A 19,428-nucleotide genomic window follows, 5' to 3' on the forward strand; every position below is an offset into this window, starting at 1 on the left:
CCATCCATCCATCCACCCATCCACCCAGCCATCCATCCATCCATCCATCCATCCATCCATCCATCCATCCACCCACTCACCCATCTACCTGTCCATCCATCCATCCATCCATCCATCCATCCATCCATCCATCCATCCATCCATCCATCCCTTTGTCCATCAGATATACACATACTAGGCCACTGCCTTTGAGAAAGACCATGGTACTCCTAAGAGAATAACAACCAAGCAGGCAGACATGAGAAGGGAAAATAAAATCCCAAAGATCTAGAAAAAAAGAATGACCAGAGTTAAAAGGAAAAGAGTGTGATTTAAAAGTGCCAGGCGTGTGGGGAAATAGACAATCTTGAGTGCTTGTGGGGGAAGTGTAAATTGCACAGCCCCTTTGGAGGGCTCCCTGACAGTCTGTTCAAACTAAAAATAGATGTCTTCCAGAACTGCACATGGAAAGCTCTCCACACAAGATGATTGAGTGGAAAAGAATGAGTCGAAGGGGAGTTCACACAGCCTGATGCCTTTTATGTAAAGTAATGACATACATGAGTTATTTTACACATACATACATACATACACACACATGTATATGGGCACACATGTATGTATGTGTGTATATACTTATGTATGTATACATACGTTTACAATTTTAAAAGAGAAAACATTCATCTCCTGGGTAATTTTAAAGTTAATTACAAAGGAAAAGTGACTGGCAGGCTGGGACTGTTTGGCGGGGAGTGGGAGGGTCGTGAGTGTTTGGCAGTGACTTTGAGGTGTGATCAATGTATCAATGTACTCCATGCTGGGTGACTTCAATTAAGGTCTCCTTGCCAGGAGCAAGGAGAAGCACAAGCAGCCTCCCGTCCTCACTGAGTAATTTTTCTCTTTCAGTCTTTGCTCAACATCACTAATGGATCCATGAATTTCTCGGACATTCCTGAGCTTATGGGACCTCCGGTTTGTATCTGTGGCTGCACCTGAGAGAGGCTTCTATCCAGATCCTCAGTTGGAAGTGTTGGGTTGGGTTGGAATCCTTTTAGCTGCTGGAGCTCTCAAAGTCAAAAGGAAGAGAGCCTGAGTTTCTGAGACGCTTGTCTAATACTAATGTCATCGTGGAGACTGGCGTTCAGTTGAGCGGAAGTGTTCCATCCCATGCACCAGAGTTCTGTGTGAGATCAGAGCGCTCCTCACACCATGCCATCTGGGCGATGCTGTGGCCCCACGCATGTCGGTTCAGTCTTGTTTCTTTGAACAGGGCTGCCCTAATGGGACGCTGGACCCACAGGAGGACTGAGGCCCACTGCAACCTTTCTCATACCATTTTAGAGACAAGGAAATGAACAGACAAGGGACTCACATGACTCCCTGAGGCTTTAGCAATGACCCACACTTGGTAGGGTCTCAAAAGAAGGAAGCAGATTCCCTTTGTTCAATAAACTCCCATGGCATCTGATGGGTATGGGGGGAAGGCCATAGGAGCCCTGAGGTCCAGCCTCGTCTCTACAGAGTCCCTGGTTCTCTTTCCGGACTTTGGGAAAGCCGAGTGAGGGAGGTGAAAGTGCTTATCACACCATGGTACTCAGCAAGTCACTGTGGAGCCAAAGGTGCATGCCCAGCATGCCCAGCTGTGCCCAGAAGGTGCTCTGGGGAAGCCCAGCCAGCCACCCAGGAAGGCTGGCCATGCATGACATTGGGGGAGGACCTGGAACAGACCTCAAGATTTCTGCAGCTATCTGGTGGCGCCTCTGGCCCAAGCTTCCTCCTGTGAACAGCCTCCTCTTCTCTGCTGTGTCCCATAGGGCCCCTTTCCGTTAATTGCTTCTGAAACGAATAATCCACAGACCCAGTATTCAAAGCCTAAGGCAGGCCAGCCACTGGGAAAAAAATCAGTCACGGGGTCTTTGTTCTCCCTGAACTACTAAAGAGAGGTTTGGAGTGTGAGTGGTTGATGATAGAGCAAGCGAGACAGCCTAACCTCGAGCAGGCGAGCAGGCGCTCTGTGGTGCTGGGCCCTGAGCCTGGGTCCTACACTCCAGCCCTCACCTTCCACACGTCCTTCCCCATTAATGTCCTTCCCAAGGGTGAGCCCAGACCCCCCTCACCTCTGAGGCTGGATCAAGCTTCACCTTTCTCTGTGGCAACTTCCTCCTAAGAGGACTCAAGCTGTTACCTTCATGTCCCCTTTCCCCATAACCAGTGGGTTAAGACGCTTGTTTCTATCTAGTTTTTAAAGTCTAATTTATTGACGGGGTGTGTGTGTGTGTGTGTGTGTGTGTGTGTGTGTGTGTGTGTGTGTGTGTGTAGTGAAGGGGGTATTATGAAAGGGTGACGTGTGTATGCCATGGAGTGTATGTGGAGGTCAGAGAACAAATTGGTAGAGCTGGTTCATTCCTACCTCTTTTTAAACATGGGTTCCAGGGATTGAACTCAGATCATCAAGGTTGGCAGCAAGCACTTTTATTTGCAGAGATACTTTGCTGACCTCTCTCTAGTTTTTGTCTATCGGTATCTATCTATCTATCTATCTATCTATCTATCTATCTATCTATCTATCTATCCATCTATCCATTCATTCATCCATCTATCTATCATCTATCCATCTATCTGTCTGTCTGTCTGTCTATCTGTCTATCATCTATCCATCTACTCATTCATCTATCTATCTATCATCTATTTATTCATCCATCCACCCATCCATCCACTAATTCACCCATCCATCCGTCTAAATATCTGTCTGTCTGTCTGTCTGTCTGTCTGTCTATTTGTCTATCATCTATCCATCTACCCACTCATCTATTTATCTATCCACCCATCCATCCTTCCCTCCATCAATCTATTCTCCATCCATCCAAATATCTATCTATCTATCTATCTATCTATCTATCTATCTATCTATCTATCTACCTATCTATCTCCTCTGACCTGTCTTAGCTCATCAGATCTCTGGAGTTGGCAGAAATGGGGGTTGTGACCCTGTGTGGTGAAGTACACACGCCATTTGTGATGTCCTTTAAAAAAAATCACCATCTCTTTAATAAAAGTCTTACTCCCAGCATGTACCCACTTCTCCCCCCAGCCCCCCCCAGCCTATCCTCAAGTCCATCTTTAGAGCTGACTAACCCAGGTTCCCATGCTATCCATCACTCCAGGGAATTTCGTCACATGAGTGACATCATGCAGAGGAAGCTTCAGTAAGGGATAGTGGCAGCTTGAGGAGCAGCGTGAGCCCCTGGGTATTTGAGGACAGTCCCTGCCCCCATCGCTAACAGCTGTGTGACTTGGTGGCACTTTCCCTTCTAGTCTCCAGCACTGCCTTCTACAAAATGGGACAGGGATTCGCACTCGGTGCAAATAAGCTTGGCTCTTTGGCAGGGTCCTGGGGAACAGTGGACCCTGCTGGATAAAACAGGCCTGGGCTGATGCCCTCCTGAGGGGCAGTGGCCCCTGAGGCATGGTACTTCTGACTCTGAGAACTCTTTGTCCTTGATGTGTTACAGGGGCCGGATGGTGTGCCTGGGCTACCTGGATTTCCGGTAAGTACTATAGTGGTCAGCATCCACCTGCGCTCAGGCTCTATGTTCATCCTGTTCCCACCCCTGAGATGCTGTTTCCCTCCATCCATGCGTGACCAAGCTCTAGCAACACCGCATACATCCATTTTTCATACCCTCTCCAGAAGCATCCCCTTCTTTGAGACCCATTGGGTTTATTTTTACCATTTTGTGATTCTTTTTTGCCTTAAGTGACAGATTCTCCCATGGTGTGTGTGTGTGTGTGTGTGTGTGTGTGTGTGTGTGTGTGTGTGTGTGTGTACTCTATGACAGCTATAGAGGGTCAGGTATTCTGTCTCTACCCCTGTGCCATCCAGCCCTGGGCAGCTGGGTAACCCTAGTGTTTCAAGTGACAGACTATGCAGATAAAGCCCCTCGAGACACAGGAAGGCAGTGGTGTAGGGAGGAGGACATAGGACAGTCACAGAGTGGAGGGCTGAAATTAACAGCCTGTGTGTGCCTTTGTAGGAGGGCGGTGTGCTCTTGCATGAGAAGCGATCAGTTTTGTCTGGTGTATGTGCCTATGCAGAAGGCCAAGGCTGACCCTGAAACACTGCAACTTGGAAAGGCCTGAAATGCCGTTTCTGGGACAAATGAAGGAAATGGATAAAACTGTCATAAAAATGTGTTCCTGACAGCTGAACTGTAGATGATCTTCTTTTTATCTTTTCAGACTTTTCTGAACTTTTCATATTTTCTTTTTGTAATACACTGGAACTTTTTTGTATTTTCTAAGTGATCTATGATGGTGGTAAAAAAAAATTATGTTCACTAGACATTAGAACAGAAGTGGGGGAGGGGAAACAGTATTGCCGTTAGCAGAAAAGGTCCCATGTTTTAGCTGCAGCCCCCAAGGCAGCCACTTCAAGACTCAGAGCACATTCTGGAACATTCCAACATGCCTTCCTCCATGCAAATGATCCTGTCTTCTGAGGGGCCTCTTCAGGGAGTGGGGACGGGTCATGAACAGGATCCAGACCACACACCCCAGATGTGAGGTTCCCCCTTAACTGATTTTGCCTATTTGGTCTATATTTAAAATTATTTGAAAAAGAAAGAATGAAAAGTTTGCTGCTAAACAATAGCACTGAAATGTTTCCATGTTCTCACTGTGATAGAAGCATACTCTTTCATCTAGAGGCAAGACAGGGCTTGTGAAAGGTTAAATAACAATAAAGCAATAAGATGCCTTGGGACAGTGGGCACCATGAGTAGACCAGTCCCTGTCACCAGTTCTCTGGGTCTGCTGGAGTTGAAGAGCATGGCCTCTGGCTGGTGTGCCCGATATGACTCTGCAGCCCAGCAGGGGCAGCATGAGCTTTAGTTCAGGGACAGCAGGTCCAGTGTGAGAAGGTCAACGGAAGGGAGTCACCTCCAGGGAATGGGCGATGAAGTGTGAGGTTAATGGCGAGCTAGGATGCTAGATCCCATCCTGTGGGGCAAATGTTGGGCAGACAGGTACAGGCTCCAGGGGAGCTGTGGGTGAGTCAGCCCAGGAGGACCAGAAGAGAGCAGATCTAATAGCATCTGCCCGCCTGCAGGAACCCGATGTTCAAAGGAGTGATGCTGTCTAGGGATGCAGGGACAGGCTCATTTTCTCTATCAAAGAATTAAAAGGCAGGAAAGAGGTAGTTCTGGAAGTCTTGGGGATCTCAGCAGCAGAGCCATCATACACCATGAAAATTGGGGTCTCCTTATGGGGTTCTTAGTTTCAATAATAAAAGAAATAACGTACTCAAGTGAGAAGCCCAAGGACGTTTCATTAGCATTTAGGAAAACCCAGAGTAGACAAACTGTAAATCTCACAGTTTCCTGAAGGAGGAGAAAGGAGAAGATAAACACGGCCATCGGCCATCTGGTGGTCCACAGCCACATAGCGGGAGCGGGGTGCTTTAGAAACAGAGCAAGAAAGACAGATCTTTGACTAGGGACTTGAAAAAGCATCCTTAGGTTCCGGTCAGCACCCAAAAGAAAAAGATGGGGGAGAAGAAAAAGAAATAGATCCTCCTGACGAAAGAGGGGCTGACGCCACGGACTCTCAGCCCCGCCATAGAAACTGCACCAAAGGCCTGGGAAGGAAAAGTATCTTGTCTTAAGGTGAACAGCCTTCCTGGGAGTAGTTCTCTGGCCAGGTCCCTGACATGCCCCACTGTGTTAACCCCGAAAGTATGCTTCATTCTCCACAGCCGTGTGGGCTCTCCAGGCCTCTAACATTTGGTGCTGCCATCTGTCCCCGGTTTCCAGCCTTCTTATAGTTAGAAATAGATCGAGTTAATCATGACTTCTACCTGCTTGAAAAGTGGTTGTTCTGAGGGAGTGAGAGAGACACAGACAGACAGACAGAGACAGGAAGAGAAAAACAGCAATGTTTTTCTTTCTCTGTAAAACCTTTTAACCATCAACACAGTGTCCTTCAACAATTCTTTGCAGGGCCCCAGAGGACCAAAAGGTGACACTGGCGTGCCTGGATTTCCAGGTCTGAAAGGAGAACAGGTAAGACCCTGATGCCTGGGTGGGGATGTGCTTGGAATTGGCTGACCGTCTCCCTCCATTTGGCCAGCTGTTTCCTTCTGGAGAGTCAGACCCAACAGAGACATTTAAAAGACTCACAACCACCAACACTCTCTAGATCTAGGATGCTTTCTTTGTTAAGATTTTTACTTCATGCGTGAGCATTTGGCCTGCATGCATGACTGTGCATCACATGCATTCAGTGCTTGCAGATTCCAGAGAGGACACCAAATCCCCTGGAAACAAAGATAATAAAGGTTGTTTGGGGGTATGTGCATGCTGGGACTCAAACCCCAGTCCTCTGGAAGAGCAGCCAGCGCTCTTAACCTCTGAGCCATCTCTCCAGCCCCTAGAATTCTTTTTCTTTATCATCCCAAAGAAATCCCGCGCCTTTCCACAGTTACTCTCAATCTATCTGATGACTTCCCTGATGTCACATCATTGACTCCACTCTTCCCCAATCTGAAAAGAAAGTACGGCTCAACATTGATCTCACATGTTGACCTGTCTTGTCTCCTGGTTATTGTCTGTGCTTCCTGGCTACAGACTTTCCTGAAGCTCTGGGATTAGTACAGAGTCTGGCCCCCAAATGACACCCCAAACACTTGCTGGATGGAAGAAGAACGATCAATGAATGAAATGAGTTCCAGTATTTGGTGATTGCAAGTTGGACATTGTGCAGTTGAAGTACATGTCATGCAGGTCACTCCTGGGGAACACTGGGACTCAGCGCCACCCTTTGTAGCCCCACATGACCTCTTAAGGTCAACTTCCTAGAAGGTTTCATAGCTGAAGCAGACAGAAACGTCCATGAATAGATGGCAATGACTCTGGATTATACTGACTTAGTCCCACAACTATTTGGGTTCTCTCTCTCTCTCTCTCTCTCTCTCTCTCTCTCTCTCTCTCTCTCTCTCTCTCTCATCTTATGATCCCCTAAGGGACCCAGAAGTTTCTTATACTAAGTATTATAGAAAGATAACGACAGGACAAGGGGCAGAGTATCCTGCTATAACGACAGGACAAGGGGCTGCAGAGAGGGGGCTACACCTCCCTGGGAGTCAAGAGGAAGCATCCTCTCTGATAGGAGTAGGAATTGCAGTTTTCTCTGGGCCTTTGTCCCAGTGGTGCCACATTACCCCCATGACAAGGGAAGAGGCCCAGAGACTATTGGCCTTCTACACTAGGGAGTAGAAAGTTCAGTGTGTTGGGTAACATTTGGAAGCACACGATAGTGGTGGTGTCTGGGATGCTTTCGCTGCCGTGGGCTTGCAGAGGAGGGATGGGCTTGAGTTGGCTCTGGCAGATCTTGCTTTCAATGCTCCTTTTCATATGTGGCAAAGGAGGTGGACCTAGACTCTAGATTCCATGGGCTACTCCTGCCTCTAATCCTCTGCTACTTTGAATGTCTGGGGCAGACACCAGGCAGCTCTGCTCCGGCCCTTCCAGCAACTGCAATTCCTGCCACTCTGCATCTAATGCTTCTGTGCTTGCCTCTCGCTGCTGCTCAGGACTGCCTTTCCTCGCCTGTCAAGTGGTAAGACCCACATATTAGCTGCGGGCTTTGGGGGGTGGAGAGAGGGTCTTCACTGCTCACCCTGGTACCCTGGCCACTTCCAACTGTGGAAAGGAGGTTGCTGTAAGGTCGGCCTAGTTCCCTAGGGCTACTGTGGAGGCCCAGAGGTATGCCACTTTCTCCACCTGGCCTTGTTTCTCTTCATGTATGTCTTTCTGGAAGTCTTGGGATAGTAGAGGACCTACTGAGGACAGGGATTTAGGAGCAGGATCCTGTGTCTTTAACCCCCAGTCTCCCATCATCTCTTTCCTGGCATCTAGAATAGCTTGGCTTAACCAATAAGGCGTTTGCACAGAGACTTGGAGAATGGGGGAAGAGTTGTACATGAAGACAGGAGGCTCCTGTGTTGAGAGAGGCACCGTGCTTACAGCTTTGTCTATCCCGATTTCAGCTGCTTAACCAACAATAAGGATCCTTGATAGAGACAGATCTCAAGTCATTAGGAAAGCAAACTACCAAACCTGTCAGGAGCCAGGGGTTCCTGGAAGGGCATCTATGGCAAGAAGTAGACAGCCATCCTGGGGCAGGAGTGGTGTCTGAGAAAGAGGCTACATATCTGTTCTCAGAGCCCTTGAGAGTGCACTTGGACAGTGAACTCAACTAGACATGGAAGGAAGAACTCAGAGAACATTCCATCATGTAAGCGGCTGTTCTATCCTCTGGCAAGAAGGCCATGCTTAAGTGGTGGGACTGGAGGGGTGGTCTGAAGACGAGATGTCATGCTGACAGGGCATGCATGACGTCTTAAAGACCCCTTGAACAAGATGGCAGGAGGAGGCTGGACTTTAAAAGATTCTCTGCATTGCAGGGTGAGAAGGGAGAGCCGGGCGCTATCTTGACAGGGGACATCCCTCTGGAAATGGTGAAGGGGAGAAAGGTAATTCTGTCACCACCCCTGCCTTGGCTTGCTAGATTTGGTTGTGTCATAAACAGTGTCTCCTGAGTGACAAGTGCCTATCTCCTGTTTTAGGGTGAACCTGGAATGCATGGAGCCCCAGGACCCATGGTAAGCTGGGTGTCTCTCCACTGGGTTGGGACAATGGCTTCAAGCTTTTCTCGAGCTTTGGCTCGGTCAGATTGAATTGTTCTACTTGTGAAAACATAGAGTAATACAGTGACAGGTGGCAAAACATGTGTCTGTGTTTGTGGGAGGCGAGCTCCAGTGACACAGAAATCTCAGTGGTTTCCAGGCCTACAAGAGACTCTCAAAAACAAACAGAACAGGGCTGGAGAGATGGCTCCATAGTTAAGAGCACCTGCTGCCCTTGTAAAGGATGCAGGTTCAGTTCCAATGCCCACAGGTGGGTCAACCATCCCTAACTTCAGTTCACCTGCACCTCCTTCTAGTTTCTGTGGCCACCAGCCATGCATGTGGTGCACATACATACATGCAGGCAAAACAATCTTACATATAATAATAGAAATTTAAACAACAACAAACAGACAAACCCTCAGTGATTGAAGACGGGAGTGTCCCACAATCAGCTATAGACAGTTCTTGCTGGACCTCTCTCCTCCAAGCAATGACTCCAGTATCTTCCGGATTCAGAGCCACAGAGCTGTCTAATTGGCAAGCTAAGGTTGGAGGAAGTGGAGGAGACTATAAAGGGTAGTGCCCATCACTTCTAGCATGTTCTACTGGTCAGATTCAGAGCCGCGTGTATAGGAAACGGAAGAGAACTGGAGAGGGTTGTCAGGGGCTGGGGACCTCACAAGGACCTTCACATATTGCTGGGTCTGCTGCTCTGTTGCTATGAGGCTGGGGCATGTCTTCCTCTCCCTTTTTCTGGGCTTCAGTCCTTCCCATCTGAATGCCGAGTGCCTTGGACGCAGGTTAGATAATGTTAGAGCTCTCTGGCTTCACTGTTCTAGAAACAGGGAGAACACTTGAATTTTCAAACACTTCCTGAGTTATTTCTCCCTAGAATGAACCCTAAACTTCCCTGTCATGCATTCCCCCTGGAATGCAGAAAGTTCTAGTGTTGATCACCACAGTGGGTCAGGCACTGGATAAGCTTCCTGTAGACATCTCATTTCAGACTCGGGTATGATCATAGAACCCCAACCCCCACCCCCAATCTATAGACAAGGAAACCAGGGCTCAAAGAGGACATGCAGTGTGTAAGACAGAGGCAGGTGGGAGGCTTGAAGCCAACCTGACATGCCCTGTTTCCAGAGTTTCTCCCCCACTTCTCCACCCTCCCCCAACTTGCAAAAGACAAGCTGCCCTTTATTTGTTATTTATTTATTGATTTACTTACTGGAGCCCCATGGACTGTCCAATCATGCAGTGGGTCTGTTCTACTGACGCTGGATCTTAGGTGGTGGAAGAAAGGCTCACACTCAAGTGAACACCTTCACACTCCCAGCCCATCCTTCAGAAAACCTTCTAAGGCTTTAGGTGCCTGAAGCCAGGCAGAAAAGGCTGAATATAGAGTACAAGGGCTGAGAGTGAAGGCAGATGGGGGAGTCTTGTTTCCAACTGGCTAACCACTCAGTAACCTCCAGTTCTATGGGAAATGCAAACAGTTAGTAGTGGGGCCAGCAGGCGGCTGCAGATGGCTATGGCGGGTATCCCACTGGAGGCCAGCTTGTGCACAGCTTGCCAAACAAGGCAGTAAGGGCACCTTTTAATTTGCATAATGCCTCCATCTGGGCTCACTGTGGCCCTAGAGACCAATGTAGCTTACAACTCTTTTTACAAACAGGCTACCACTCGTTGCTCAAAGTGTGGTCCGTGGATCAGCATCCCTGACATCACCTGGGAGGCTGGTCATAATGCATAATGCAGGCCCCCGACCAGATACCAGTTCAGACACCATTGATCTGCACTTTAATGAGACCCAGGACACTCTGTACCTGTGCACTTGGAAAGCGTTCCAAAGAACCACCCACCAAGTGGCCCAGTCCCTGGAAACTCCCTCGAGTTTTGCTTTTTCCCTTCCGTAAGAATAACATAGACTTGAGATTTTTTCATGCGGACCCTGTCTTAATGCAATATTTCCTTGTCATCTTTTAAGGCATGCTACCTATGTTAGTGGTGGTGGGCAGAGGGGCTGGAGGCCCCCAGACATATTCTTACCTGCCATTCTTTAGGATCCAGTAGGCACGATGATTCCTGCTGGGAGCTTAAATCAGGGCAGTGACTTGAGAAGTGTGTGGACCCAGAAAGAGGGTCCGTGGGTCAGGGACTCTACTCTGTAGAAGGATGGGAGCACCATGCTGAGGCTGGGCCTCAAGATGAGTAGGAACAGGACAGGAACCACACCCTGAAGCCGGTTCTTGGGCAAACTGGCATAGGGAGGGGTAGGGCTGCAGAACAGAAGGACATGGGGACCCTGGAATGTATGACCAGTGGCAAAGCTCCGTGTTCTGAGCCAGCCTAGCGTGTGGCCACCCGGGACCTGAGGCACTGAGCTGCTGGTTTCTCGCTATGTCGTTCACCCTTACTGAGGGATTGCATCCTGGGTGTGTAGCCTTCAGAAAAACAGGGAGAGCGTAAGGACTGAGCAAACCCTTCTGAGAGGCAGGAGACCAGGAAATGGGTGGGTGGTTGCTTCAGAATTGTTGCTCATGTTCCCCCCTCCCATCCCTGCTTCACTGCCTCAAAGAGCAAGCCCAGCCTTCCAGATCTCTGTAGCCTGAGATCTGTCATTTGCTACCCTGGTGTTTGTTTTGCCTCTAGGGACCCAAAGGACCACCAGGACATAAAGGAGAATTTGGCCTCCCCGGACGACCTGTAGGTATCAGTGTTCCCCACACTAAAGGATGGGGCATGTGGGGACCAGATTGCCCCACAGCAAGAGCTCACTAAGGTATCTTGTATGCATCTCAGGGTCGCCCAGGACTGAACGGTCTCAAGGGTGCCAAAGGAGATCGAGGAATCATGATGCCGGTGAGAACTGTATCCGCTTCTCCCATCCCAGCTGTCCCTGAGCTGGAGGGCTGATCACACCCTGTTCGAGAGGGTCCAGTGCCATGAAGTTCAGGGAGTGGGGTTTGCAGAATGCATGTTCGGGAGTGTTCACCTTCTTCCTCCGTTGTCACTTCCGAAGATCCTCACACTTAGCCCTGCCCCCATCTCGCTCTCAGGAGGGTCCCGTGCCACCTGGATCACGCTCATGCTGAAGAGTGTCAGTCTCCCCATGCAGACTCCAGATGGAAGGGGGGGGGGCAGGAGGAAGGGATTGGAGCCTCTTAGGATCCTGATGTCCCTCTTCCCTTCTGCACATAGTTCCAGGAAGGCTGAAGTTAATGGAGCATTGCTGTAGGAACCAAACTCTGGGTTCCAATGTCAGCTTTCTGTAAACTTTGAGCAGGTTGTGTCCCCTCCCTGGGCCTCATTATTTGTGGCCGTTAACCAGTATGACATAGTGGCTCTGCTGTCTCCATGGTTTACCGACATTTTTGCAGTATGGGCCAGATGTGAAGGCGCTCTGTGGATGGGACTAGGGACCAGAGGCCACTGTGGCTTGTCTCCAAAGGCTCCTCCCTTCCCGACTTCCAGCCCAGTGTAGGGCACACCCTGCAGTTGCTTCTTACTCCCAGATCCCCAAACTCAGTAGCAGCTTTTATTTTCTTCCTTCAGGGTCCACCTGGCCTACCTGGACCCCCAGGACCCCCAGGACCCCCTGGAGCTGTGGTTAACATCAAAGGTGTAAGTCGGGATGGGCCTGGGGACCATGCAACGGGCACCAGATTGGCCTCAGCTGGAGTAGGGTTTTCTGAGGGGCTCACACCTCATATTCTCTTTCCTACAGGCTGTTTTCCCAATACCTGCCCGGCCACATTGCAAAACTCCAGTAAGTAACATGAGCCCATGTCATTGGCAGCAGGCTAAGCATGGGTGCCAACTCAGAGAAACAGATTAGTCTTGCCTCGAGCACCTTCCATCCCTGGATGTAGCTTCTATCCACATCAGGACCCTTAAAGGTCTAGATGTTTCTAGATGATAGACACCAGTAATGAAATATCTGCACACCGCTTCTTTTGATACAGCCAGTACAGCTAGTGTTCTGTTAGTGAGACCACATTGGCCTCATGGGCAAGAGGAGTGTAGAATTGCAAAACAGATCCCTTATAACAGGAAGAAGCTACGCCAGCTCATGGTGCCTGGGCCGGGAACTTGGGGTTGGAATCTGTAGCTACTCTGTCCTATCCTTCCTGAGGATTGTGTTACCGCTTACCAAACCTCCTCAAGAGGCAAACGATATCTCTCCCCTTCATCACGTGAAGGCAACTGCCCACAGAAGCTCTTGGGCTAGCCCAGGGTCATGGGGCATGGGGCAGCTGGGACCACAGCTAAGATCTCCTGGTCACCAGGAAGCAGGTGCAGGCACTATGATGGCTTGCCCAGCCTCCTCCTGCCCCTCCCCACACAGGCCGTTGGCAGCACTGTCTTTAGGATTTTGCCTGTCTCATAGAGAGATGTTTATTTCTGTGAGGAAACAAGGGGACAGGCATGAGTCACGGATCTGTGAGTAATCAGTCGCTCGTTCATTCAGTAAATATTTACTGAGCTCTCACCAGTGCCAAGGACTCTGCTAGGCCCTGGGGACACAGGGATGACCTAGACAGGCTTGCGCTCTGCTTTCTGGAGTTTGCAAATGATCATTTCAAAATATACTTTGAAGTGGGCTTGAATTGATTCCTGTGGGAGTGGCGATGGGGCTGCTCTCTGAGGCTTCCGACTGACACAGACTGGCTGGCTGTGTGTTGCCCTAGGCATATGTCCAAGTCTGACCTTTGCGGCATCCAAGTGGACAGCCCACAGTCCAAGCATTCTAGCGTGGAAGGCAGAGCATGGGATCCACCTGGGTGTAGTGCTGAGCTCCGCCTAGGTGCAATAGCACCGCCAAGGGCATGTTTCTATAGATAACTGCATAGTGGCCTCTGGTTCAAGGGCAGGTTCTGGAGATAGTCCCAGAAATCTGTGCACTCACCTCCACATGCAGGAGCTGTAGGCTGCCTAGGTTCCCCTGGGTATGAGTGTTGAAGGTCCCGCCTTCCACCGCAGAACCCAGCCGCGTTACCACCTCCCACAAAGCAATCCATTGCACCAAGTGTATGGGACGGCCCACCACAAACTTTAGAGTATTGTGGGAATGCTACTGCAGTCACATGACCTATGCTGGGAACCTGTGCCATATCCACATGTGGGTGGGTGTGCCGTGGAATTACTTAAAAGAAGTCAATGCTAGGCTCAGAGTATTTGGAGTGAGTTTTGTTTTGTCTTAATTTCCTGTGGCATACTGGGACACCTTGGGATATGGAGGAGAGGATGTTTCCTACACGGCCACCCTCAAAGTGGACATCACCAAAGAGAAACATACCCAGCACCTCATAAGCACTTTCCAGCACAGTTTAGACCTCACAGTTTATACCCCCACCATGCCTCTTAACCAGAATCTGCAATATGCATCCTTAATTTTTTTTCTCGAAGATTCCTTCCCCTTCCCAGCATCTTCTTTTTTTCTGTGATAACCACTAAGCAGCTGGCAATCCCATTCATAAGTACAGAAAGATCCTGGATCCAGGTGGGGCACCATCACTCAACTGGGGAATGATGGCGGTGGAGTGTGGTAGTTCCCTTTAATAGTAGACCCAGCACAATCAAGAATCGCCCAAGAAGAGAGTCTTGATGAGGGATTGTATAGGTCAGGTTGGCCTGTCTGTGGGCAGTTGTCTATATTACCTGCCCACTATGGGTGGCACCATACCCTAGGCAAGAGATTCTAAACTGTGTAAGAGTGGAGAGAGTGAGCTGAGCACGCTCACGCATACGTGAATCCCTAGCTCTCTGCTCTTGACTATGGATTGAATGTGACTAGCTGCTTCCTCGCAATGCAACCTTGACTCCCGAGCAATATAACTCCAATAACCTGGAGTTGTCAATCAAAAAATCTTCTGTAAGATGCTTTTGCTAGGGTGTCCTATCACAGGAACAGGAGCCGAAGCTAAGACAAGGCATATTGCACACCAATTTGCAGGGGCCTCTGCCTGCAGACTCACCTAAGAGCTCACATGTGCTAGGCGAGATCTGGGGATCTTGGGAGTGGCTTGGTGAAGGGCTTTCTGCACAAGCAGGAAAAACTGTTTGATGCTCAGAACCTAAGGGGGGAAAAGCCATGATGGTGCACATTCGTAATCCCAGTGCCACAGAGGTGGAGACGGGATGTCTGGGGCTCACTGACCACTCATTGACCAGACCCAGGCCAGTGACTCAAAGAACAAAGTGAACAGTGCCTGAGGAATCACACGTAAGATTGACTACACACAAGGGAGGGGGGAGAGAAAGAGAAGGGGGGAGGGAGAAAGGGCGAGGGGGGCAGCAGGGATATGGGAACGAACTGAGAATTATATTATCCAGAACTGCTTGGATTCCAGACCCCTGTCACCTAATGAAGAGCCCATAATAGCCTCTCCAACCCTGTTATTTATCACGGCAACTCCTGCCAGGACCCGTGCCTTATGCCTGTCTTTGATTACACTCAGTAGCAGACGACTGGCCCAGCTTCAGAGCTGGCTCAGGACTGGCTCGGACGTTTGGCCTCAACCATGAGCCAATCTTAATTGATAAGGAAGGAGGCCAAAACGCTCAGCTTGGCCAACACTCTCACGAATCTGAAGGCCCTGGGTTTCCCTTTTGCTGAGAGTTTTGGCCAGAAGTCTCGATGCTCTGTTCTTGAGGCAGGCCACATCATGGGCTTCCCTACTGAAGGCCTGGGATGTCTGTGTTGAGGGTGCTGGGAGATCTGGAGCTCCAGAGCTAAGTCCAAGCCTGGCCCTGTGTCATTTCCTTCTCTGCAATATGTCCCTAGGACTGTAACCACCCAGACAAAAGCCAGGGTAGAGCTTCCCACGTCTGACCTGGTCTTTCTCTCTCCCTAGGTTGGTACTGCTCACCCTGGGGACACAGAGCTTGTCACTTTCCACGGTATGTACTCTTGTGCTTCTCTGAGACATTCCTGATCTGTAGGCACTTATGTGTGTCTAGTGGTGGCCACAGATGAGGTGGTCGGGAAGGGCTGACTGGCATGGGGGACAAGTGGCAGCTGAGCTGTAGTACACATGTCTTTCTGGTTTTCTCACATACCCGTGCATCCTGGCTAAACTTCCTGGGTTACAAGAAACTCTCCCTTTGTTCAATCTTTGCCAATCGCTTCAAAAGACAGCCACAGATGCCTACTTGGTGCTGCCCTATGTGTCTCCTGCCTTCTCAGCCCTTAAGATCTTTCGGGTGTTAGGAACCATTAAAACTAACTACAGGACAGAAAGAACGGCTCCATTGGTCAAGAGCTCTCGCCTAGCGTGTGTGAGTCCTTAGGTTTGATCCCCAGTGCTGTGAGGAGAGGGTGCGGCAAGGCATGGTGATGCATATCTACGATCCCAGTACTCAAGAGGCTGAGGCAGGAGGATCACCAGTTCAAGGTCAGCATCTGTCCTCATTGGTCCATCGGAACCTGTGTTCTCCTAGTCTACAGGCAGAGCTTCCGTGAAACCTTGCTCAGTGTGTATGTGTGTGTGGGTGGAGGAGTGACGCGTCAGGGGAGGTAGTAAAGGTTGCACACTCAGCCTCTTAAGAGCACACCACAGCAGGACAGGCCTCTAAGAGAGCAGTAAAAATCCTCTTCCAGGGGGCTGGAGAGATAGCTCAGCGGTTAAGAGCATTGTCTGCTCTTACAGAGGTCCTGAGTTCAATTCCCAGTACCTACATGGTAACTCACAACCATCTATAATGAGATCTGGTGCCCTCTTCTGGCGTGTACATGCAGGAAGAAGTCTATACATAATAAATAAGCCTTTTTTTTTAAAAAAAAAAAAAAAGAATCCTCTTCCACCTCTACTCCCTGCCACACAGTGCCTGGTTTTTGTTGGAAGAATCAAAACACTCACAACTTAAATAAGGGAAAGCCGTTCTTACTCTGTGGTCCCCTGCAGCTCAGCTGTGTCACCCTGGTCTGCCAGGGAGGGGTCTCCCTAATGAGGTTTTCCTTATTTTTCTGTCACTTTGGTTGCCAATTCCAGGCCATGTCCTGACCTGGTGCTCAGACTTGCTCCAAGGTCCCTTTCTCCTTGGTGTTAGGTGAAACTTGTTCTTATGGAGTTTTGTTGTCATTTGAGACAAGATCTCTCTACGCAGCTCTGGCTAACCTGAAACTCATGAAGTAGATCAGACTAGCCTTGAACTCATAGAGATCCACCTGCCTCTGCCACTTGACAACCGGGATTAAAGGCATGAGCACCACTTGGGCTTGTTTTGAGATTATTATTTGGTGGTAGTGAGGGCCGTAGGTAGGCCTTGGGTAGGAAGGGGAGCTGGGTTTGCCTTCTCAGACCCTCAGCTGCTCCCTGTCCTGTGAGGCTACCCTGTGAGGGAGGGGCAAGAACAGAACTTTCTGGATGCACTGGCCCTGGCAAGAGGCAGTATTACATAAGTGCTTCTGGGTGTTAAATCATCTCTCAGGGCTTTGCTAAAGGGCTTAATTCTAAAACCCGATTTCCCACAACCTACTTTTCCTTGTTCTTAAACATGTACTTGTGTTTGATGACAGGTGTTAAAGGAGAGAAAGGGTCCTGGGGTCTTCCTGGTTCAAAAGGAGAAAAGGGGGACCAAGGAGCCCAAGGACCACCAGGTATGCCTGCTCCTGCCCTAGGCCTTGCTAAGTCAAGGTGGCTACACAAGCTAGCCACCCTGCCCACAAGCGCTGTGGTTTCTAGTAAGAAACAGTCTCAGGCCTGACATGTCCAAAGCAGAACACTCAAGGGAAATCAGGGGGGAGGCCTAAAGGTGGGGTACTGGTAAGCATGCTCAGAACCCCGACTTCCAACCCCAGAACTACAGGTGGGGTAGGGGTCAGAGGGAGAGGGTGACTTTCTGTTGTTGTTCATAGGTAAAATATGGTGCTGAGAGAATCAGGCACTTGCCCAGGATCCTACAGTCCCTGGGCCTAGATTAGGACTAGAGATGCCTCCAAGCCTACTGTCAGCTCTAGTAAATCAACGTAGTATCACTTTTATTAAGAGATAACCATGGCTACTAACTTGAAAACTCTGAAATCTCTGCCTCTACGATGATGAACTTACAAAGTGTTCCTTCTTCAGGCCCTCCGGTTGATCCAGCTTACCTGAGACATTTTCTCCACAGCTTGAAGGTGACTATTTATTATTCAATGTTTGGTCTATTATCCTAGTCTGTTTGCTGTTGCCATAACTGAATACTGCAGACTGCATAACTTGGAAAGAATAAAGGTTTCTCTAGCACATGGTTCTGGAGGGCTAGGGCTCCTTACTTGTTGGAATTCTGCAAAGTCCTGAGACAATGCAGGAATCACAGAGCAAGACAGAATAAGGATGCTAAGGATATGTATATGTATGTATATATGTAGCAAAACTACTCCCTAGCTCACAAGTCACTCCACTAACCCAGACTTCACCTCTCAGTGCCAGCAATACACAAGTTTGGGGATAATGTTTCTAACACGTGGACTTTGGGGGTCCCACTGATATCGCAACAGCTTGTGATTTGGTTTCTTGAGTTTCTGTTAAGAAAGGTTCATGCCTGTCTTACTGCAACCTCCCACGGTCTTTCTTCCAGGAGGGGAATGGAGATGCAGCCTTCAGAGGAGAGTCCAGCAACAACCTCTTTGTGTCTGGGCCTCCAGGTCTACCAGGACATCCAGGCCTGATTGTGAGTAGTAACTCCCTGGGGACCTGTGGCTTTCCCTGTGCCTCGTCCCCAGTATGAGTAGGTGGGTTTAGAGTTGAAGTCGGTGTAGTGCGTATTAGGCCTGAGCAGGTTTTCCTCCTGTGTTGTTGGCTGGTTAACTCAGTCTCTAGAGCTGTCCAGGCTACGTGCAGTTAGTGAACCCACGGGCATTAGCTGGCCACACTGTGTCAACTTCCCTCTGAACAGAGCTATCAATAGTGAGGGGTTTCTTCGTAGGATGAACGGAAGGCACTGGCAATAGCTTTAGAAGGACTCTTTGGTTCTTGTGGCATGGTTCTTGCACTGTGATTTAAGGCCAGTCCTCTCCACTCTGAAGGCTCAGTAGCTTCATGTGTGGAGTGAAAAAGCCAGACTAGATCTCAAGGAACCTCTGGCTGCCTGGACTGCCTGGTGCCTTTGGACTCCGTGTCTGGACTGCTGCTTGCTGACACCACCTGCAATTACTGGATCTTGCAGACATCCTTATTAAAAGAGAGCTTTCTCCATGACTATGTGCTTGCCTCAACAGGGACAGAAAGGAGAGGCTGTTGTGGGGCCCCAGGGCCCCCCAGGAATTCCAGGCCTGCCTGGGCCACCTGGCTTTGGGAGACCTGGTGTCCCTGGACCACCGGGACCCCCTGGGCCTCCAGGACCTCCTGCCATCCTGGGTGCAGGTTAGTGCTGAGTGGCGCTTCATTCCTACTGCTTCTGTCTTTGTGCTCAGGGTGGCACACCTGGTTGGCAGACGTCTCTGTCTAACAGGGCTGTTTGCTGGATGGAGCCTGCCTTCTTTTCTTCCTTGAAATGAATATAATTCAGATATTATAACATACATTTATTTCAAGTGTACAATTTAGCAATGTTGCGGCTATCACAATTGCTTAATTCTAGACATTCATTACACCAAGAAGAAGCCTCATGGGATGGAGTGAAAGTTCAGTGGTAGAATATGGGGGAAGCTTTAGGTTTTATCCCTAGAACTTCAGGACGAAGGAAAGAGGAAGGGAGGGAGGGAGGAAGGGAGGGAGAGAGGGAGAGGGGGGAAGCAAGGGAAAGAAGGAAGGAAGGAAGGAAGGAAGGAAGGAAGG

General features: G+C 49.4%; 1 protein-coding gene across 2 annotated transcripts in view; it reads left to right on the forward strand.

The window, feature by feature from the left end:
- Window positions 1-19,428, forward strand: part of Col15a1 (collagen type XV alpha 1 chain) — a 185,439-nt gene that overhangs the window by 154,986 nt on the left and 11,025 nt on the right. For both annotated transcript variants that reach the window (XM_026786561.1, XM_013351949.2), the window contains 14 exons: window positions 886-951; window positions 3,492-3,527; window positions 5,976-6,038; window positions 8,441-8,509; window positions 8,603-8,638; window positions 11,318-11,371; window positions 11,468-11,527; window positions 12,221-12,289; window positions 12,393-12,434; window positions 15,523-15,568; window positions 17,187-17,267; window positions 17,737-17,786; window positions 18,230-18,322; window positions 18,870-19,014. In XM_026786561.1, coding sequence (XP_026642362.1) covers window positions 886-951; window positions 3,492-3,527; window positions 5,976-6,038; window positions 8,441-8,509; window positions 8,603-8,638; window positions 11,318-11,371; window positions 11,468-11,527; window positions 12,221-12,289; window positions 12,393-12,434; window positions 15,523-15,568; window positions 17,187-17,267; window positions 17,737-17,786; window positions 18,230-18,322; window positions 18,870-19,014 — 910 coding nt within the window. The remainder of the gene's footprint in view (window positions 1-885; window positions 952-3,491; window positions 3,528-5,975; window positions 6,039-8,440; window positions 8,510-8,602; window positions 8,639-11,317; window positions 11,372-11,467; window positions 11,528-12,220; window positions 12,290-12,392; window positions 12,435-15,522; window positions 15,569-17,186; window positions 17,268-17,736; window positions 17,787-18,229; window positions 18,323-18,869; window positions 19,015-19,428) is intronic.

Source organism: Microtus ochrogaster, linkage group LG5 (assembly GCF_000317375.1).
Source record: "Microtus ochrogaster isolate Prairie Vole_2 linkage group LG5, MicOch1.0, whole genome shotgun sequence".
NCBI classification, from domain to species: Eukaryota; Metazoa; Chordata; class Mammalia; order Rodentia; family Cricetidae; genus Microtus; species Microtus ochrogaster.